General features: G+C 40.5%; 1 protein-coding gene across 8 annotated transcripts in view; it reads right to left on the reverse strand.

The window, feature by feature from the left end:
• LOC136448899 (pro-neuregulin-2, membrane-bound isoform-like) overlaps positions 1-21213 on the reverse strand; it is a 67690-nt gene extending 46477 nt beyond the window's left edge. For all 8 annotated transcript variants that reach the window (XM_066448604.1, XM_066448602.1, XM_066448599.1 and 5 more), the window contains exon 1: positions 20504-21213. In XM_066448604.1, coding sequence (XP_066304701.1) covers positions 20504-20981 — 478 coding nt within the window. In that variant the 5' untranslated portion in view covers positions 20982-21213. The remainder of the gene's footprint in view (positions 1-20503) is intronic.
• Between the last annotated feature and the right edge of the window lie 350 nt (positions 21214-21563).

The following is a 21563-nucleotide window of genomic DNA, read 5'->3' on the forward strand; positions in this document are numbered from 1 at the left end:
ACGCCAAACGGCCACACAGATTCATGTCCTTGGTTTTCAGACATGTACAAAGCAAAAATTAAATGCCCCCTGCAGTTTGAAAGAAAGAAAGCTGCTTGAGGGCCAAAACGTTTGTCACTTCTTCTTGACCACAAGACCTATCTACCAACCAAGAATCAGGACCATAGCTTGTCCAGAACATGACATATCAAAACAGGAATTTTTGCTGCAGTGCCATAGCAATTTTTCTTTTGCATATACTTTAAGCAAACTGTATACAACTGCATGCTTGTGCATTTACATTGCACCTACAGAGTATTCAATGAACCTGAAAATCATTTCATAGTGTTATCCGTACATCACAATCATATTTGTATACTATTGGCATCATTAAAATCTATTATTACCATATTTTTATGCAGGTCAGACTGAGTGCAATGTGTGACAAATATGGTCAGTGTCAATCATTTTAGGTTTATTAATAGACAGGCGACCTCTGCTCTTAGACCACCACCTTTTTCAATTACCTGTGCACTAAGAATCAATGCAGGCAGGCCCTGGTGGCCAGGGAACTTGGGGCAACAACATAACAGCCAATTTTCTGGATCTGTGGTTTTGCACTCCCTTGCGGGTAACACAGCAGGTCTGTGAACTTTTCTTCACTAAGGCCATGTTGATTCGATTATAGGTTGACATCCACTTATGCATCAATTTTCCTCTGTTAAACATATAAGGTAGCTGCAATATGAGCAAATATATGTCGTAAATTGCACACAAAAACGGAAAACGGATACTTATGTTGTAGAATGCCAAAGTCAAATCCAACAAAAAACAAAAATGAAGAATCTATTGTTCGGTATACAATACTCATATACATATGTTTAGTAATTTGTTCAACCTTCGTGACCACTTAATTTCATAATGAAGGCAACTTTTTTTTGCCAAACTTTTTTCTTTTGCATGCTCGCCTTAGTTCTGGAGTTCTCAGAGGATGTCATCCGTATAATCAATCAGCATGGCCTAAATTACATCAGAAGGTTAAGGCCAGGGGAGAGGTCACGTTTTGCTCCCAAATTGTTTTCTTCGGGTGAGAACATTGGTAGAGTGAAGTGACCCAAAAAGCGACATTAACACCGTGCGTATACAATGTGTTGGTTCTCTGAGTTGGAAAAAAGTAATGCAGACCTGAAAGATCAACATGAAAATAGACTGCGGGGAAAGTCTTCGCCTTGGACAGGGCTGTCTCCAATTTTAAATTCCTGTATAATATCCAACGCACTATTCGGGGGAGGGAGTTGGTATCCAATATAATCTATCACAGACAACCAAATTTGATTGAAAAATGGAATTAGGAGGAAGCCAATGTTGTTAATTTTCGTTGTTGAATCACGAAAATGTAAGGAAGTTCACACTTTTTTCAACAGACGGGGTGACATTTTTGTTTGTCCCAATAAGCAAATTTCCGTCCGGGGACAGAGAGAGACAAGTCCTGGAGACCACCTTGACCTTGGCACACACAGATTTAGGGCCTGGAACCACAAGACATAACCTGACAATTTTCAGAAGTACTAGTAACTAAAGCCAGTTTTTCTAATGTCCTTGAGATGGATAATCTCCTGATATCCCTCTGAGGAAAGCCAGACTCTGATCAGAGGTGTCTGCAGTTTAAAGAGGCACCTGCTAGCTTCCTGTCCTACTGTGATACAAACTTTTGCTCCTTAGGGATGTATAACAGACCAGGCTCTTGCCTGTGCAGTAAACCAGACCCAAAACAGGGAAGCTGCTGGATTGTGTCAAAGCAAGAATGAGTCATCAATAGTTTATGTACTTAATTTAACTCCCAGAGAAATTTCTTGCTAACAAATCCTTTCAAAAACAGGAGCCTTGAACAACTTACTGTTTCTTTCTTTCTTTCTTTGAACTTAAAAAGCATGATTCATATAGGCCCTGTGGGAGGAATTCTTTGGCCACTTTTCTGTAAGAGGTTTGTGGGATTTTATCTTGAGGTACTTTTCACATATCTTGTACACAAGAACTCATTGAAGATAAAGACCTTGTTCACTGAGCAATTTTCAAATTTACATTGAAGTGTTATTCATTTCCTGACTTAAATCTCCTTGTATATATGGTGTGTGGGTATCTTACTAGTCTCCAAGCAGAGGTTGGCTCCGGCTTGTTTTGCATGTCTTTTTAGGCGTTTTTATCACTCTTTTTTCCACAAACCAAACAAAAAGAAAATAGAAAAATAGTAAGCCTGATAAAAACGTGTAGAAAGACATTCAAAATAAGCTGAAGCCTAGCCTCTGTCTGGAGAGTATGCATATGCATCTCTAGTCCAAATGCAAGGAACTCCCAAACACTTTTGTTCGTCCTTCTTACAAATTTGCTGCAATTTTCAGAAATGCCTCCGTTCCATTACCAGCCCTAAGTGCCAGCTGTGCCCAATAGCACTGCACCAAAACCTCCGCTGGAATACAAAGTGGGCGTCTCCCCGTCTTTGTGCTCCGCTTCCGACAGTGTCACAAGTCGGCACAACGTTTCGCAACAGTATATTCATAAACGTGACAATAGCCCAGGTGTGCAAGTTCTCAGTCATGCATAAAAAGTTGGTATTGATCAGTCTGTACTTGTGCTATGTCACAAGTAGCATGATCATCTTGCCTTCAATGTTCAAACAAAATCCATTTATTTACACTTACAGGAGTTATGATTCCATGGGGTGAGAATATTTGAATACTGTGTAGAAAATACATGCAAACTTGAGACACTACTGATTACAAATTAATCTTATATATACATGTATGACCCAGTCAGGACTACAAAAGATACAAACAGATGTAGATTCTAAACTCTCACTTCCGTATAAATTATAGTACAGTATTTGCTAACTTCCGTAATAATCAATATCATGAATAAACAGCTAACCATACACTATTTTTAGAACAACAGCATAACAAAGTCAGGAATTATTTGGACACTTGAATACATGCCACTTCTTTCCATTGACACAACCATGAGCCACTCATCAATTACAGTACTAGTACTAAGATTTTGGGAGTGAATTAGCCGAAGTATGAACGTGTCAAATCGCCTTCTTTTGGCCCCTAGAGAAGAAACGCAGCGATAATGACAGCTTTGGAGACGACGTGTGTACTTCAAAAGAGCCATGATATCAATCAGGGAGGCTAATAGATGCTTACAAGTTTCCCAACATGAATAAAAGACAGCTTCAAATGAAGGCGAAGTATTGACATACTTTCACATGTCGAGCAAAACGATCCTTTGAAATAAGCACGGCAATTAAGCACAACTGCGCCATTTAATCTTCCTTTCAGTAATAGCCCTCTTTAAATACCTATTATATGAATGGCTTTTGTCTGTGCTTCGGGTGGAGTCGATTCTTTGTTCCTCTGTGAAGCTGCACATATGGAAAAGCAACGCTAGCTACAAGGGAGGCTGGCAAACGGTCGATACAAGCAGAGACGTACATTTTCTAAAGGAGAAATAGATAGAAGATGAAGTGAATGAGGTCTATACATTATAATATTTTACTGTAACTTAAACCTTACGTCTCTTTATTTCATTTGAAATCAATACATTAAACCAAAGGTGTAAGAAACAAAAAGAAGGAAACAGGGCATTCTGAGCCTCAGCTCGACCCTTGCAACCCTAATGTTACAAGAAACATTTCAGGGTCCATGCGGCAAATCATGTTATAATAATTTTAGTCGCAAGTTCTTGCCCGAGGGCTAATTGCAACATGAAACAATGCATAGCAAGGGTATACTGTACAGATAACTTGCGAGTTAACAATGTTGACTAGTAGGACACATGGCTATTCTAAAATCTACTACGGAATACAATCAATGCTTTTTGGGTTTGACTTCTTTTTTGGAAGCAGTGGAGGACGAAGTGTCCCACTTTTTTTGTAATGAGTGGGTTTTGGGAGGTTAACAAGGTTCTAGTTTTATATTCATCAGTAAACGTTTGGAAATTGTGGTAAGTTTTTGAGGCTTCTTTAAAATATTATACAGACGTAACAGCTACATGTATGATAGACACAAGAGTAGGTGTGTTACCATGGACCGCCAACATGAGAGCATAAGTCCCACGCAGCAAAACACACGCGGCCGTGCTTTGATCTGGGAATACCTGGCCCACCCACTTACCTGTAATTATCTAACAGAATGTCAACATGGCTGTTTTCTTCCCCTCTCACCAAAGCTCAAACAATTCCAGACCTTGACCAACATACTTTAAAAAGCCAAAGGTTCAAACTTTAATCAGAGGAAACAACACCCTATTGCAAGAAAAGTAAAATAGTAAAATACCACACGTACATGTTTAATTTTGGTAAGCGTGATTGAATCAGGGGATTTCGAATTAGCTTGTACTTTGTACGTGTAACACAAAACGACTTACACTTACAGGGCATGACCTGCATGAACACCATGAGAAAAGGGGGAGGGGGGCAACTATACTGAGCTGAGACCAAGTAATCAATGATTTTGCAAAGTCAGAAACAGAGAGCCAACCCTGTTTATGATTTCACTTAACATCAACTACATCAGGTTTAGGTGAACATTGAACAAGTGATACAACTTAGAGGCGTGCGTTTTATGGCGGAAAGGGGATTATCTACAAGTTCTGAGTCATAACGACTTGTATAATACCAATTATTTTTGTTGCAAATCGCTTACATTCTTCGAATGTCAGAACACACCCTACGTGACAACAGACAGGTATAAAACAAGCACACCTGTTATCTAAAATTCCTAGCATAGATGCATGTCCAAGGTGGACATGAATGTATGCTAGCAGAATGGTAATACATTCTTGATCTTAAAACCAAACCATATAAGCATGTATTATGCTATACAGTGAATATATACAGTGAATATAAAGATTCTATTATACGTTTGTCTGGAAATTCATGTTTAACAGGTGTAAATTCAACCATGCATGACCTTGAAAGTCTAAAAAATGCAGTATGTGCAATGGTTAACCTACCAAGTAACTGTTAATACATCCTTTGCTTTTAAACTTGCAAGAGATTTTATTACTACTACAAGATCAACTAAAAAGGGGCAACCGACTCAACTGAAATCTGATCATAAAAACACAAGCATTAGCTTCCTCTGAACCTGGCATATGCAAAACCCGTGACCTTCAAAATATTCCTCTGACCTTATAGTTCTCACTTAAAAGCTCAGACGAAAATGTTGGGTACACAAGCTTTCTGCTATAAACTGTCCATGGGGCTTTGGGGGGCTTTTGAAACAACATGCATTATGTAACGGTTATTTAAAAGGACAACCATCGTTGTAATTCCAATTAACGCTACAAAAAATACTTTTGATTTTCTATGTATTATTATGTGTTAGATCTACTCTGTGACACTTTCTGTACAATGCATTGTGAATGTTAATAAAGTTTGTTGAAAAAAAATGTAATGATACTAAAAGAGCAGGGGAAAAATAAAAAGCTCAATTTTTTCCAAATTCTTACAAGTTTGGAAAAGGGACTGTGGTTTTACATATGAAGTTCCGGCATCTTTCTCTCACAGTGATGTTGAATTCAGCAACAATCTACGGTATTTCCAGCTGGGCTCAAGTTTCCATACAACACGACCCAGTCATAGGAAACATGGGAGACCGGAAACGCTACGCCACAGATAAGGATTCCACAAGTCCATCCTCTTTATCTGACCTGTCTTTGCTATACTCTCCAGTTATTTTCTCTGTAAGTTTGCCGTGCCAGAATTGGTCTCCTAAGTCACGAGAGGCACTGCAAAGCTAGGACCCCCCCAGAGTGATCGTGACTGACTGCTAAGCTGAGAAATGGACCGAAAGCTGTCGACCGTCTTCAGAGACGACAAGAGCCAAAGAAGTAGAGGTATTGGACAAAAAATTGAAGTGGTTGCAAGCCATTCACAATTTAGCTTATCAGAAAGAGCTCACTGAAACTGAAAGAAACAAAATGGTTTTTGTTTGAAGTGAATCGGATGTTGTATGGCCGAGATATTGGCAGTCAAAGTCTTGACTTTGCGCGTTTGAAAATCAAAGTTACAAATTTTTTAAATAAGCTATTTTTATCACCAGAATTGCAACATTCCATAGACTTTTAAAAAAAATTTTTATTGACTTTATTGATGAAAATCCACTAGTCTTCCTGGAATTATCAACAACAGACATAACAATACAAACAGTAACGATGACAACATAACAAACATCCATCCAGTATGTACATTCATTACAGGTAGTTGCAGATAGAAAAGATAAATAATGACACCCACGTTTAGCCCCGCCAGATTATATCAGGATATCAGAGCTAGAGAGTCACGTATTTCAGCCTTTAATGTTTGGTAAGTAGAATCTTGTGCTAGTATTTCTATTTTGTAGTTCGTAATTGACCGTACGAAAATCACTGTACTTTTTGTTATGTCAACGAAGCATTGTTCTCGTATATATGCAGTAGGCCACCTTACTTACAAATTACTACAATGTATATGAGAGTACAACTTTTAGTTTGTTTCAACATAATGTTGTCAAACTTTATGTTTGAGCAGAATATAGTCCTGTGTCTGGCACAAAACAAAATATCGAAAGATAAAATTTGTAGTTAAAACCGGTGGCGTAATATCCATAAATTCTCAAGGCCTTCAGACAAAAATAATCATATTACAATAATTTGATTAATTTGACAATCCTTTTAACGTTACTGTTATGACAGGTATACTTTAAATGAATAATTAATAGCTGGATGAATATCTAGTGATCCTGGTTTACAAAAGCTTTGCATGGATCAAATATAATTACCTTTGCCAAGAAGGTTATGTTTAGGTGCCTTTTTGTGTGAACTCAAGATGCTAGATGGATATCCAGATGGATCCTTATGATATTTGGTAGGTGGATAGGGCTGGGAAAACGAAGGCCAAGTTTGATAATGGGCCTCCTATATTAACAATTCTACAATGCACTTTCCCCAAAGTCACTTCAGAAGAATAACAAGACATACCAAACCACTCAAATTTAACAAAAAAAGCACTGTGTTTATGGCTATAATACATGTGAAGCCGAATAAACAACAATAAACAATAGATATGTGTGGTCAACGTCTCCTCCTCTGTTCAGAAGGATGTAGGAAGCGGTGAGAGGCACGTGGGCCCCAGGGGATACCTGGCATTCCAGGTGTACTACAAGTTAACAAGCACGCCCACAGGTAAGCACGACAGGTCAACTTACTGTAAAACTCATAACCTTTTGCTTGCCACAAGAAAATCTTCTATACACCACTTACAGTCTAAGAATAGCCTGACGTTTCAGTGTCCACAGTTGTTTAAACTTGTAGCAAATTTACCTGACTACGGTAGATTAACATTGTATTGAATATCATAATGAAATAGTATGTGGGAACTTAATGTATGCTCTAGGCACAAGGAAGTATTACACCTGAACTCACGTCATAGTAGCCTTTCTGAGAAAAGAACGAGAAACATGTTTTATATCTCGAAATTCATAGAACAATGACTCCATGGTAACAAGCAAAAGATAAAGTCATCCTATCGCGGAAGGAAGTGCAAATTTTTCTCAGAAGGAAGAAGCACATTTCCCCGTCTATTCTTAAATCTTACATCATTCGTGTTTCTCTTTCGAAATCATGTAAAACAAGAATCTACCAGAGTTAAATATTTGTGCTACATAAACTTCAGGTTTGCTATGTTAGTTTAGCGGGTCTTTTTATAAATATGAATTGGTATTGAATTTTTCTTTTTAGTACGCACCCTGACTTTGGTGTCGGCCTGGAGCACCTGCTTGCAACTTGAAAAGTTTAAAAAGTGCGTTTTACGGTAGTTCCCATCTGACAAAATAGAACACAGGTGGCATTCATCTTACATTGAGCAAAAAAACACATGACAGCTAGGATTTGAAAGAAAACTTCTACAAACAGCTCTTGTCTGTGACTTTGTTTTTGATCCTCTCCTTACATAAATGCTGACTTCAATCGTCTAAACTAGTCACGTGAGTGAAAAGAGATTCCTATGGCTCTGACAATAGTTTCGTAAGTAACCAAACCTGTGTTTTGAAAACTTTTGACTGGCTTTGGAAACAGTTTTGTGAATACTGTACATACGTCAACAAGATGAATCAGTAGTCAACCTCCCTCTGTACAAAATGTACAATCATAGAAACCCAAGAACAACAGATGCAGTTGTACTATTCAGGGCCTTTCCGGGGACACGTGTGTGTAGGGAGGGGTTATTTTGCGAAAGCACCCACATTGAAAGGAAGATTTCCTTAAAGAATGCAGAGTTTATTTTTCTAGTGCAGGGATGTCTTTCTGCACCTCCTATACAGTGTTTTGTACACAGCACACGCATGGTATGCCATCCAAAACTCTGCCATTGCTTTTGGAATTGAACAAAAAAGACATAGAGTACTCTTTGTCAGAAGAATGTTCCGGAGGATGTTTTTCTTTCCTGAGCATTTTTCGACTTTGTTTGTCAGCCACAAAAAAGCCTAGATTGGATTCCTTGCCGATAATAACCTTACATTTCACCTCGCTAAGAAAACAAAGGCACGTTCCACCACTCACTTTGGTAAAGGACACCAAAAACTTCAGCTTTGTTTTCAAATGGGTTAATCCACTCTGTGGAGGGGGACTAACTACTTCAAACCAGAAAAAATAAGATCAAAACATTCAATGACAACAAAGCATGATACGAGGGTTGACTTTTTCCAACAGAAAAAGTTACAACCAAGTTATACATTTTTTGTGTTAAACACAAACTCCTCTTGTCTCAATAATACCACTGGGAAGTTTTCTCTCCTCTTTTCATCAGGGCTGAAAAAACTGAAACTGCATGCCAGTCATTGATTGTCTGGCTGGAATCCCCACGCCAGGAGCAGACCGGAGATGGACTGAGAGCTGGTACCATGTTAGAGATGTGGAAGTCAGGAAATTGGCGCGCCCACAGGGAAATTACAACTACCCAAATTGCAATGTCATACATAGCATGTGTATCAGGTATGTGCAGGTGTGAATCTCTCTTTTCACATGTAGTACTGTAGATGCATTTAAGTTTGTGTGGCTTCTATTTCGCGGTATGGAGAAAATGGAGTATTCGCGGTGGTTTTAAGTTTGCGTTTGAAACAATAGTAGCGCTACAGTCGTAGGTGGGCAAAATTTCGCAGTGGTTTTAAGTTTGCGCTGAAGAGTTTACCGCGAAAACCGTGAACATAAAAGTTAAAACCACCGCAAACATTTTTGCATCTACAGTATGTACATGTAAACCTGAATCTTAATACAAAGATGAGAAAGTTGTCACCTTTTAAACTTCTGTACCAAGGTACAGCCCTCAGACTCTGTTTTCAAGTGAATATATCAATTTAGCAGTATTCTTTAAAAGCCGAGAGCCACCATATGATATTGGAGTGCATAATGCAATCACACCAAAACTGCCAGTACTTGCCAGTAATTCCCTAAATGCAAGTCCCTAAAGACTGCTCCCTTCACAGTATTTCTATTGAACAAGGGATTAACAACACTTTCTTAATTAAAATCATAATCACCCCCCACCCATGCACAACTGTACCAAACTGTTTCAGCCACTATATCAATTTGTCATCATGCCTGATGTACCAGCCAAATCCCTCACAACCATGCAACAGGGGCAACCAGGGAGTAAGAACAGAATCCCCAGCTTTGTACCATTGGTGGTAGGAATAACACAGGCAACCTTTACATGCATACATCATGCTTTATCCTCACAGCGTATGCATGGCACTGGTCCATATGGATCACATGAATCATATGGAGAGACTTTTGGATTTTAAAAATTTAATTACCTCTGATGGCTGTGTGATTAAAAATGAAAAATGAAAGTACAGTATGCCAAACGTTTACGGAGTTCATACTAGAATGTTTCATACATGTATGTCTGTGTCAAGTTTTGTTTTTCATGTTTTGTAGAAAACAGCTTCTTGTTTCCCTATCTTGTCAATTTATGTTCCTCTGCACAAAAATCACCAATGTCAGTTACCAGGCAATACCAGCTTTATTCAGTGGTTCTTAGGCCATTTTTGTTTAAGATTTCAGCAAGAGAACAATGTCATTATGAAAACAGAAGGTTGGGGTGAAAACTTGCACCTGACTCGGTTCGTGCCCTGAAACTATGTGTACAGACTTTCCCTCAGACTCATAGTCGACTTTTTCAGCATTATTTTTTAAAGCTGAGAACCAATAAATCAAATTGCCTTTTGTTACTTTGCATAAAAAGCACTGATAATCTAAATCATCTCTACTTTCCTGTCAATTCAATGTAGGAATGTTTTTGATCATTTTTTTTGGAGTGTTGTATGAGCACAATTTCTATGTCATGTTAAACCTGATACAAGTGATAGTCTACACTTTTCACTATGGAGATCACCATACAACAACACAAACATATGACAGCCATTTTTCCAGCCACTTCCATCCTGACTGCTAAAGAGAAATAATCAATGTCACTATCATGCCCACAGCTGGTCTATTTTCTTCATTGTAACTCCTGAAAAGGTAGTCCCACAGCCTGTTTGAGGTCATAGGGGCAGTGGGTTGTTATCCGCTGAGTCTAGGCAACAGTATTGAAAGGTGGAGCCCATCCCTCTCTTTCAACCACCTTTTACCTCCCCAACCGAAGTCAGGTACCCATTTTACACCTGGGTGAAGTCATGTTAAGATAAGTGCCTTTCCCAAAGCCAGGAACACCAGCAATTGAACCCGTGACCTCATGGTCTCGTGTCACATGGCCATTCCACGCCACTCTTTATATCAGTCCTACCATGCCAGAGTAGAAGAAAGCTAGAAATAATTCTGAAAGTGAGATGAAGAGACAAGCAGGACTTATTATTCTTCAAATAAGTCCAGATTTGCATTACGCCATCTCTAGGCCATTATAATACAACATGTGTACTAAACTATTTTAAACAAAATGCATGTAATATTATCAATGTGGTTTTATTCACACTGGTAGAACATCAATAAACACTCAACACAAAGAAAACACTATTGTTTACATATTCTAAGGCCACATTCTTAAAAAAACAGCAGGCTAGATTCTTTTCTTATACAAATTTTCCAATTAGTCTAATAATATCTTCTCATTGTGGAGAGTGAATAGTGACTGAATACCGAGTTTAAAAAATCCAAATTTATTCCTTCTTCGTTGATATTAGTATTTATAAATGTACCAATATATTCCTGTCACTCACTGGTGGGGGGTAAATTGAAGTGGCTTATCATAAAGGGAAATTAATGGACTTGCAAATGACATTTGATCTAGACAGTATGATTATTTTTCCTATTCCATTTGCAGAGTTGTATATTTAAGTAGTATTTATGATAAGCCCTTGACATGGAGTATTACATTTTGATTGTCCAGGTTCTGACTAGGATGGTGTTGATCTATAAACCAGACTTACACTTAGCAGTAAAGCACCTCGTGTCAGAAAGGTCGCCTCTGAAGTTTAAAACCTGGCCTGTAAAAGACTCTATTATAAGCCGTGTGGTTTTCGCCTGCCTTATTCCTGCCAAGCCGCAGCTGCTTAAGGATGAGACGATAAAAACGATGAGCGTTCGTCGGGGCACAAAACAGGGTCAGCGGCATTTACAGCGTGGTCTCGGCGCTTGTCCGCCAGCCATTTTTGGAACCAGACCATTTGTGTCAGCCCGTCTGCATCTGTATGAAATACGGGCTCGAGTGCAAATTCCGATGAAATTGAACGGCTTTTTACACGGTACCCTTCACCACAATAACTGAATAGATGGAAATGCCGACATACAGCAAAACGGAAGCGTGGCATCACACATTTGCCGCCCCCTTTATGTAATTAATCCCGTATAACACCACCAGGCCGCCAATGCTTCAACTTCCTCCCCCCACCCTCTCCTGACATGTGCAACTGTGGTATCATAACGTGTTCAACAAACAAGACTCCGGCCGCTTCCCAATTGCCGACAAGAATTCTAGCCACTCGAGTAAAACTAACAACCGTTGGAAAGCGATAGTGTGGTCGGTGCCTACTGAAGTGATGACGTCTGGGGGTATCGGATTACTTTGTTGGCATACCAGTGCCCCTCTGAAGGGATGCGCTGACATATTTTTTTGTGGGTGGCATGTCGGCTTGTATCTGCTCACAGAACAACTGTCTGTAGTTTAAATAAGGAAAGTGCTGGCCTTATGAAGATGTGTTTAGCGCAGATCACCGGACACCCTGGAGGCGACCTGTCTTTACTGGTGAAAAAGTGGGGTCAGGAAAATGTTTACCTTACAAACTGGTATGAAAAACAAGATAATGATCCTAAACAAAACATAAATACATGGACCAGGCACAAGCCAAATTAATGACCCTGTCTGACTTCTGAAGCTCATGATCTTTTCTTAATCTAATGATGCTGTATTTTTCCAGTTGAGATGATATGATAATTGCTCGGTTCGTTTGCGAGCGCAAAGTCTAACAGCATAGACATGCATTTAAGATAAACATGTAATGGGCATATCAATGTTAACAAAAATCATTTTCATTTCCTTTTTATACAGGAATTTGATTTCCTTTTTATATTTCCTTGTGATAAATCTAACAATCTTTCATCAACATGAAATAATCAATTTGTTCAATATTTCCTCAAAACTCAAGCCTAGTTTAGGTGATAACAAACTTTTGACATCCAATGGGAACCAAACATAAGCGACAGAATAATACAAATGTAGCTGAACCAAAACAACACATAAATTGCAAAATTGATTTTTACTTTTTTCTTGTTGATCAGACTTGTAATATTTTGACCATACATTATCACATATCATAACATTTTTTTATAAGATACACTTGATTACAAGTGGGATCATAGCAACAAATAGATAGGAATATATCTTGTAACAAATGAAAGTTATGATTATATCAGCAGGGCCTGATATACACACTTGCAACTGTCAGAACACCCAAAAAAATTACAAACAAAAATACCAGTAATTTTTATAACTTGTAACTCTGCATCATAAACTTTAAGCACAAAAAAGGTCTCATCAAGACCTTCCCATGTATTATGTAGCAAATATCAAGACAATCCACCCAGTCCTTCTTAACAAACTGAAGGACACACACACAAACGAACACTGCCAAAAACATCCGTTTTTAGGTAATAACAGAAGTTATTTCAAGTCTTTATCAGTGAACACACAGGATACAAGAAGTAGTGTAAGTGTGGAGAAATGCAACATTGGCATAGTCAGGCCACTACAATTTAATTTGTTAATTCTCAGATTTTTAAAAAGATGAGAACAAAGCCTAAAGATCAGGTTTATCCCTTGATGCACTCAGTTTTATGGAGTGAATACAGTCATATTCAAGTTTTTCTCCACGCCCTCTGCTTTTATGGTTTCCACTGGCTATTTTTTCACCCTAAACCTCCAAGAAGCAATGAAATAAATTGGTGAGGCCTTACAAGCCAGCATTGAGTTTGAGATTTGTTTTTAGATCCACTAAGAGGTTATTCTTCCTGTGATCTACACATTCATATTTACATGTGTTTGGACGAGAAACGGCATTTTTTCCCACGCTGCAGACGACAAACTGTTGGGCGTGGTGCGAGGGCCTTATCATTTGTGTTCAAACAGTTGAGCGGGAGATACTTGATACGGGGTGAGTGGGCCTTGGTGTGCCCCCACGTCTCAGTCAACAGGGTCATGTATGCAGCCAGGACTTCTCACCCCAGCCGCCCCTTGTGTTATTTTTAGGCCCCATCTCTATGGGTGATCCTGTACAATTTCAGAAACTTGAGCGCGCTTTTCCGCAATCGCATCTACGAGCCACATTTCTCTTCTAACGCTATTCACCAATTTCCCCCCCCCCTTACTCACTAAACCAATCACTACATGTTTAATTAGGCCCACTTCAGAATCAATATGGTTAAGAAAATAGTGTGAGTGCTTTACCAAAAATAACAGGCCCTTGAGTAAATTACTAGCTAATTGTAAGTTTACACATCCTTTTAAGATATATAAACTACATGTGTAGTAATATCCCCATGGGTAAAAGGGACTGCCAATAGATAGCCGCCAGTATAAAAATACTGGGGCCTTCCCTGATAATGCATGTGCCATCTGGAATATTTAGATAGATGCTTTTAATAGGCTTCTATCAGCTGAGCTTTTTGTAGTATTGGCTGATGGCAAAGCCAGATTTATAGGCCTAATATAGTCTATGCAATAAATAATAAATAGCTTCTATATATGTAAAAAATATATATACAAATGTTGAATAACTACATATATATAAATATATATATATATATATATATATATATATATATATAGTTGTATACCTTTTGCTAGCATTTTTGGAGAAACACTAATAAATAAACAATTCATCATAAACGATTGTGTATGACAATTAGAAAATGTTCAATATTACATCCCATGGGTTGCAGTTTGGTAAGCTAAAAGATACAGGCTTGGTAAGTTGGTCTTATGAATTGATAACATATTGCAGAATATGGACAATGACCATTCTGAGTCCTCGTAGAAAGCACTCATGGAAAAAGCATACAAGGCAAGACTGTATTTCAAGACTATCCCTGTAACTCAACCTTATACAATATGTATGTTTTGAAGAAATTTGGTAAAACAAATTGTCAACTTGACTACGGTAAACGACAGAGGAGACTGGAGAGACCACTTCATCCATGCACTAAACAGGGACTAACACGCTTGCCCTTCTTACCAAAAGAAGGTATCAAGATTTTACAGTAAAAGGCACATCCAACATACGGGTAAAAGATTAAAATACAGTAGATGCCAGAGATCTGCAAAGCTCGTTTGTCAAACTCTTTTATGCGAATTGCCTGCATACATGTGGTCGATATGGCAAGACACTGGCGTCTACTGGATAAGGAACAGGGGGATGGAGTTATGAAATCGCAGGTAGCAAGAATGCTACAACACTGATTATGATACCTACACATTAAACTTATCAACCTTCTAAACTATGAATGTACTGTAGCTTATATCATTTTTTTAATATCTCCAAAAGGGTCATAACACATCGATAAACGCAATATTTTATGAGCGGCAAATTCAGTGTTGCAGAACAGTACATCTAACACGTCAAACAAAACTGTAACTGTACATTTTGGCCACAGCAATTCAATATTTTCTCTTATTATAAAGAATGGTGAATCCAAGAACCAAGAGATTAAATTGATGTGGCTGTATTAGCAGAGTTTGTGATATTGCTAAAAGGATTAAAAAGGTAAGGTACATATGTAAAGCAGTCATCCTCGGCTGAGGTGAGGTACGATGCTTCTTCACGTAGCTAGTGGTAGCGCAATGCAGCTTTGCTACAGCTCGCGTATTTAACTAAGGGACCATACGATATTTAGCGGGGGGGGAGGGGTGGTGCACTGGAAGTCCGGTCAAAAAAAATTTCCATGACCCTCCCCCCCATTTCAAAAAATTTTTCCATGACCCTCCCCCCCACCTCGAAAAAATTTACCATGACCCTCCCCCTACAGGTATCGTGTAAAAATGGTAGAAAAACGACCCCCATTTATAAAACAACTACTATATGGACATCGGGCGTCCACTTGGGATAGCTGACGCATGCTATAAAACAAGAACCGGGAACCAGCGGTTGTCGGTACCAGAGGCGATAGCAAAAAAATCAAATTGCATAGGGGGCAAGACAGTTGAGAAAATTTTGAAATCGGGACCCTTTGAACTGCTATATGAGAGACAAATTTTGCTGGAAGAGTAAGCTAAGTTTAATCAAGCAGATATATAGACATCTCTATTGTAAAAAGAAATACAGCTTGATTTTTTGGGGATGATGCCCTCCGACATATTTTTCGCCGCGGGAGGCGCTACATGCACCCGCAGGAAAATCTAAAAATCTTTAACCATTGAAATGCTATTTCCCGAATTTTGATGAACAAATTTTGCTGGTAAACAAAGTAAGTTTAATGACCCAGGGGCGAAGCCTCCCGGAAGCTCTTGCATTTTTAGGCTATTGAGAAGGCTTCTTTTTTCAGTTTTGAGGGTTATATTTATGATAATCATGGTAGTCAATCAATTTCTATTCTCCACAGGACCTTGACATACAATACTTTTAAGTATTATTAAAAAAAAAGTTTAGGTGAAACCGTGAAAGACAACTAAAATCTCAGAAACAACAATATCAATAGTTTATTCAAGGAGATTTTAACCTCGCTGGTTTATTTAGCTACTCAAAAATATCAATAGTCGATACCAGTACTCGTTTTTTTTGCTGTGTCCGTCTTCTCCGAAGTCGAAGCGCTACAATATCGTCGCTGTCAGAAGTTCTCTTCGGTGCGAAATAAGAAGCGATATTCCTGGTATTCCCACGCTTAAACGCTGACATGTTTCCAGAAAAATCGCCGCCGAGGCGGTCGTCCCTCTGCGACGTTACTCTCTCTGCGGCGAAAGTCCCTTTGTCGGCAAAATTTAGAGAAACTTGGCGCGTGTTAATAGAAATCGCGTCACCCCCCTAGATTGCCCAAATATATACGCCGCCGTTCCAGGAAGCCTCCGAAACCGCTGTTCTGCGTCAAATTATAACTACTACAGAAAACGTGGAACTGAAAGTTCAAGGAACGTAAAAATCACCGGTCGCCAGAAGTTCGCTGGTAGTTCCAACTCACGTATTTTCCCAGGAAATTGCCGCTGATTGACAGTCGGCAGCCTTTGATGACAGGCACCAAGGCGCCAGAAAGACTAGATGCCCTGGGAACAAGGAAAGTCGTGGGCGGCGCCACAAATTTGAAGCAGCCGAATCGTCCAATCATGGCGAAGCTTATCAATTTAGTTGAAACATTATCTTCCTACTTTGGTAGAAATGAATTTTATGTGCATCAATTCACTGTTCTGGATGAAAAAATGACATATTGAAATTTGTCAGAAAAACAGTTAAAAATTAATTCTCTCTCGCACTGACAAAGAAAGGAATATTTTACGTTATTAAATAACAGCTTCTGTGTTGCTCAACTGCGGACTATCAACTTCCAAATAAGGATATTACCCGGAATCTGATACATTTACGGCTGTTCTAATAGTCCGGGACCCACCCCGCTGATCGTCACAGAGAGGCGTACTCGGCCATGTCGGCTACTGTTACGTTTTGGCGCGATGCTGCCGGGTGTACTCTCCAAGCAGAGCATCGGTTTCGGCTGGTTTTTGACGTGTTTTTAGGCGTCTTTGCCGGGCTTTCTACTTTGTCTAGACAAAAAAAAAGATGACAAAGTAGAAAGCCCGGCAAAAACGCCTAAAAACACGTCAAAAACCAGCCGAAACCCATGCTCTGCTTGGAGAGTAGCCGGGTGGGAGGGGCTGTGAGATAAGATCGGAGCGGTAAGGCGGGGTGCTAATTTAGTATTTGGCACCTCCCTTAGAGCTGATAGCTGGATAGCTTCCGGATCCTGTGAAACAGTGGAGGCGCGTGCTGGACGTGTGCTTCGGCATGTTTACTACGGTAGTTTTGTATTTTTTCGCCGCTACGCTGGGTGAAAATACAGCATGCATAGCGGGCTATTTACAGCGTCAGTTTGTCGGCCCACAGCATAATGTTTATGTACAACAATTCAACGGATTCGTAAAAAAAAAGTCCATGACCCTCCCCCCCAACCCAGAATTTTTTTCCATGACCCTCCCCCCCACCTCGAAAAATTTTACCATGACCCTCCCCCCCCAACGCACCACCCCTCCCCCACCGCTAAATATCGTATGGTCCCTAAGCACACTGGGTCATCCCTACTCTTTTCGATTAGCGTGTGGGGTTCTTTTAGTTTTACATGCAGAGGTTTGACGCTATATATATAAGCTCCCTCATATACGAGAGTCTCCAGCTTTACATCCCCATCGGAAAGTACGATGCAACTTTTTCCAGGTGTGTCCAGACCTGGGCGCAAACCCCGGGGCGATGGCTCCAGGGAATTTGAAGCAGATGTGGCGAGAGGCAGAGTGCACAGACCTCTACACCGCCCGGACACGAACGTTAAATGGATTAGAACACGTCTATAAACCACAACATTTCAGGAGCGCCCAACGCAGAACACTACCTCTGGCACGTTACACGTCCTTGGTCTAAATAAAGACTCTCAGTTTGTGGTCCCCTGCTGGGGTTGTCCAAATTCTATTTACTTAGGATCAGCCAGGGTCAAAACCCAGGGAAAGAGGGGGAGGGTCTTCCTTTTACACCAATACTGCTCCAATGTTTTTGTTATTTTTAGAAACACACATCCCCTAAATGCTAAGAATAAATGATCAAACAGAAGTTATCAAGGCTATTTTTTTCAATTCTAGTATCTCTTGCTTATAAATTGTGCTTTGTCGTAAACCTGACAAGATGCAAGTTATTAGTTTGAATTTTGTAACATAAAAAGATGTACAGCAGACATGTTTCTGTATCGCCTTGTATCATCTAGGCTCTAATAGAATAAGTCACATAGCAACTACTTGCTTTAATTTCATTAAAAAGCTATACAGAAGCAGATATCAGGAAAGCCATATATTATGAATGATGGAAGTCAGTATGACAAAACTAATCCTCTTGGACCTTTTGCTGACATTTCTAAAGGGCCAATGCGGTCAGTAGTTATTCCCTCACAGAGCCAAGGAGGTCATAATACTCATATATAACGAGTCTGCCGGAGCAAAACAAATATGGGAGGTTCCGGTCCAACAAGAGAGGGTGTACAACTCAGAACAAGCAAACCCCAGCCCTTACTGAGCGGAAGGAATTACTCCCTATGTCAAGAAAAACTTCCAGGAGAGCGGAAACTTCTTGTGAAACCAAATTAGCCGGTTTAGACCAGCGCCATACGCAAGTTAAGAATGACACCACACTTTCCTTGGGGGGAGGGGGAAGCCCCATTACCTCATTCTCATATAATCTCATTGCGCAAGACTGAGAATAGTAGAAAGCTCTTTAAGTCCATGGGAATGGGGTAGGTCTTTGTTAACAGTGACCAGGTAAGTACTCCACACAGTACCTAACTGCTGTTCCGAGAGGCGTCGTCCCTGGCAACAAGAGTTACGTAAACAAACAGGTAAACAGTGACAGAGTAAAAGGGGAGGGGGAGGCGGTGACTGTACTACAACATGCTAAAGGTATTCGGTATATTTGGGTGGGAGGTCAGACTGCAGGAAGTTACATGAAGTCATATTTATACAGTGCCACCCTCAGTGTCTTGCTACTTTATGAAATAAAAGGAAAACTAGCACCATGCACAAATATGCCATATCATTAAAAATAAGTCTAACATTTCGGGAGTACCATGATTTTACATTAAGTTTCGACCTACTTTTTCTGACATGTAGTTGATACAACAGTATTTCATCAGTAAAGGCAAAGGCGTTCCGAGCGTCTCAGGTAGCTAATTTAGATATTGAAACCAGAAGCCTTTTTCTTTCGGGCAGCTTTCTCCACCTTTAGTATTTCAAATCGAGTGGATTTCCATTTGCTAGCGACCTTTATCGAATTCAATTTGATGGCAAGCCAAGTTCGACGAAAACGGGGCGCTCGCCGTTCCCATATCATTGATCCCCCCTGAGATAAGTCTATATTTTACCCTGAGCTTTTAGGCGGTCAATTTTCATGCCATTGATCTCACGCAGCCGTGCGAGAAATTATCTTGATCACTATGCCAGAGAAAAAAAGGTCTCCAAATAATAAACTGGGCGGATCATTTCATTTTATTTGCCGCGGATTCAAATTTGTCAACTCCTCACTCGGGGGGGCAGAAACAGTCCCTGAGTGCTCGCTCGTAATCTCCCTGAATAGGCTGAACGCAATGCTGCGACAGATTGAGCTTTGTTTAATATGGCCCACGCTGTGCGTGGAATACGAAATCAGCCGCAAAGCTATTTTATAGGCTGGGACAATGAACTGGAAATGCTAGGGCCCATTTCGCAATTTGGTGCCGCCACCTCGACCCAAACCCAGGAACGATATGCCAATTTGACAAAAATCCGTATGCCGCCCTTTAAAATGATGGATCGCCATGGTAACACAACTATGCCTTAAGAGGAAAATCCTTTCCAATGCGCTCCATCATGTAACGAGCGGCAGTCGACCCTGTGTACGAGACGCGAAGTTCAATACCATCCGTTCATAGCAGCGAAATGTCCAAGACAACGCCAAGCAAGGAATATTCCTCTACAGACTACTTGAAGGTGTTGATGCAAATTTTCACAGGTGTTCCCCCAGGTGTGATCGTTGCCCCCCTCCCCATACCAACTTACATCACAAAAGTTGCACAACAATTCTTGAAGTTTCGCAGGAAGCATAATAAGTGCGGACTAGGAAGGGGCAGTCTGGGGATTCACCCAGGACTTGTGTAACACACAGGCTTCCCTTCGACTGTTCAACCTACACAACCGGAGGACACCGTAGATTTCAACGCCGCGGGGCAAATGAAACCTGATCGGCACCTAGACCCCAAAAACAAGAAAAAAGAGAAGTACACCTACCGCAACCCTTGCACACAGCTTTCTTGATTTTTTTCTGGTCTTTCTTGTTGAACAAGACCGGGTTGAAGTGGACTCTGTATACGTCCGATCCTTCTTCTGACGGGTCCAAGAACAGGAAGTATCTCTGGCCTTTCTTTAGGTCCACACAAGATTTCTCAGCTCCGAACTGGGCTACGGTGATGACTTTACTCCTGCGATCGGAGAGCTCTCCTTTGAAAACGTTTCTTTTCAAATTCCTGATAGTAAAAGTCGCGTTGTATCTGTTGGAATCCGGGTTTGGGGGCAGGATTTCACCGACTTTGGCGTCGACTACGATCGGGGACTGGTAGGCTAGCCACTCAGGACTTGTCCGGACTCCTTCGCCCTGTGGGGGAACACATGCCCGGGAGGGTGGGACCTCCGACAACAGCAGGGCCGACACGAGTACAACCCCGAGCAGTTGGAGGGTCGCGGGTTCCAGTCTCTTTAACCTCGACATGTCCGCGGCGGCAGCGACTCGCGATCGGCTGGGTGGTGCTTCCTCTTCGGTGACGTGACGACAATGTGGTGGTGCTCCCCGTGCCAGTTCATGTCTCTCCACAATCGGGGACTTTCCGGGGAGTTGTGTGGTTGCGGGGGCGGGGGATCGAACTCGGCACGCCGCTGCCACTACCACTGAAGCCTGCCCACACCAGCTCCGTCCGGGCCGGAAGTTACGTCACGTGGATGGGCAGGGCACCCTCTCATTTCCAAACTCACTTCCGGGCAGTCAACAGAACACAAAGTCAACACACCGACCGATTGGTGTTTTACTTTTATGTAGCGGTACGCGGAAAGGAGTGTTTCATGCTTTGTCTACGTTAGGACAAATAACATAATCATTCATTGCCAGTCACTTCAAGGTTCTGTGTTTAAGATTAGCTATTCAGTCTAGCTATGATAACGCTATATATATAATGATATACCGTAGAGCATCGATAAGTTGTTATATCAACGTAACAATACTTTTTGAACGCAATTTTTACCTGAATAAAAGACGATGAAATAGGCAAAGGAAGTGATTCAGGTAAAATATTCCACA

This window comes from Branchiostoma lanceolatum, chromosome 14 (genome assembly GCF_035083965.1).
Source record: "Branchiostoma lanceolatum isolate klBraLanc5 chromosome 14, klBraLanc5.hap2, whole genome shotgun sequence".
Classification (NCBI taxonomy): Eukaryota; Metazoa; Chordata; class Leptocardii; order Amphioxiformes; family Branchiostomatidae; genus Branchiostoma; species Branchiostoma lanceolatum.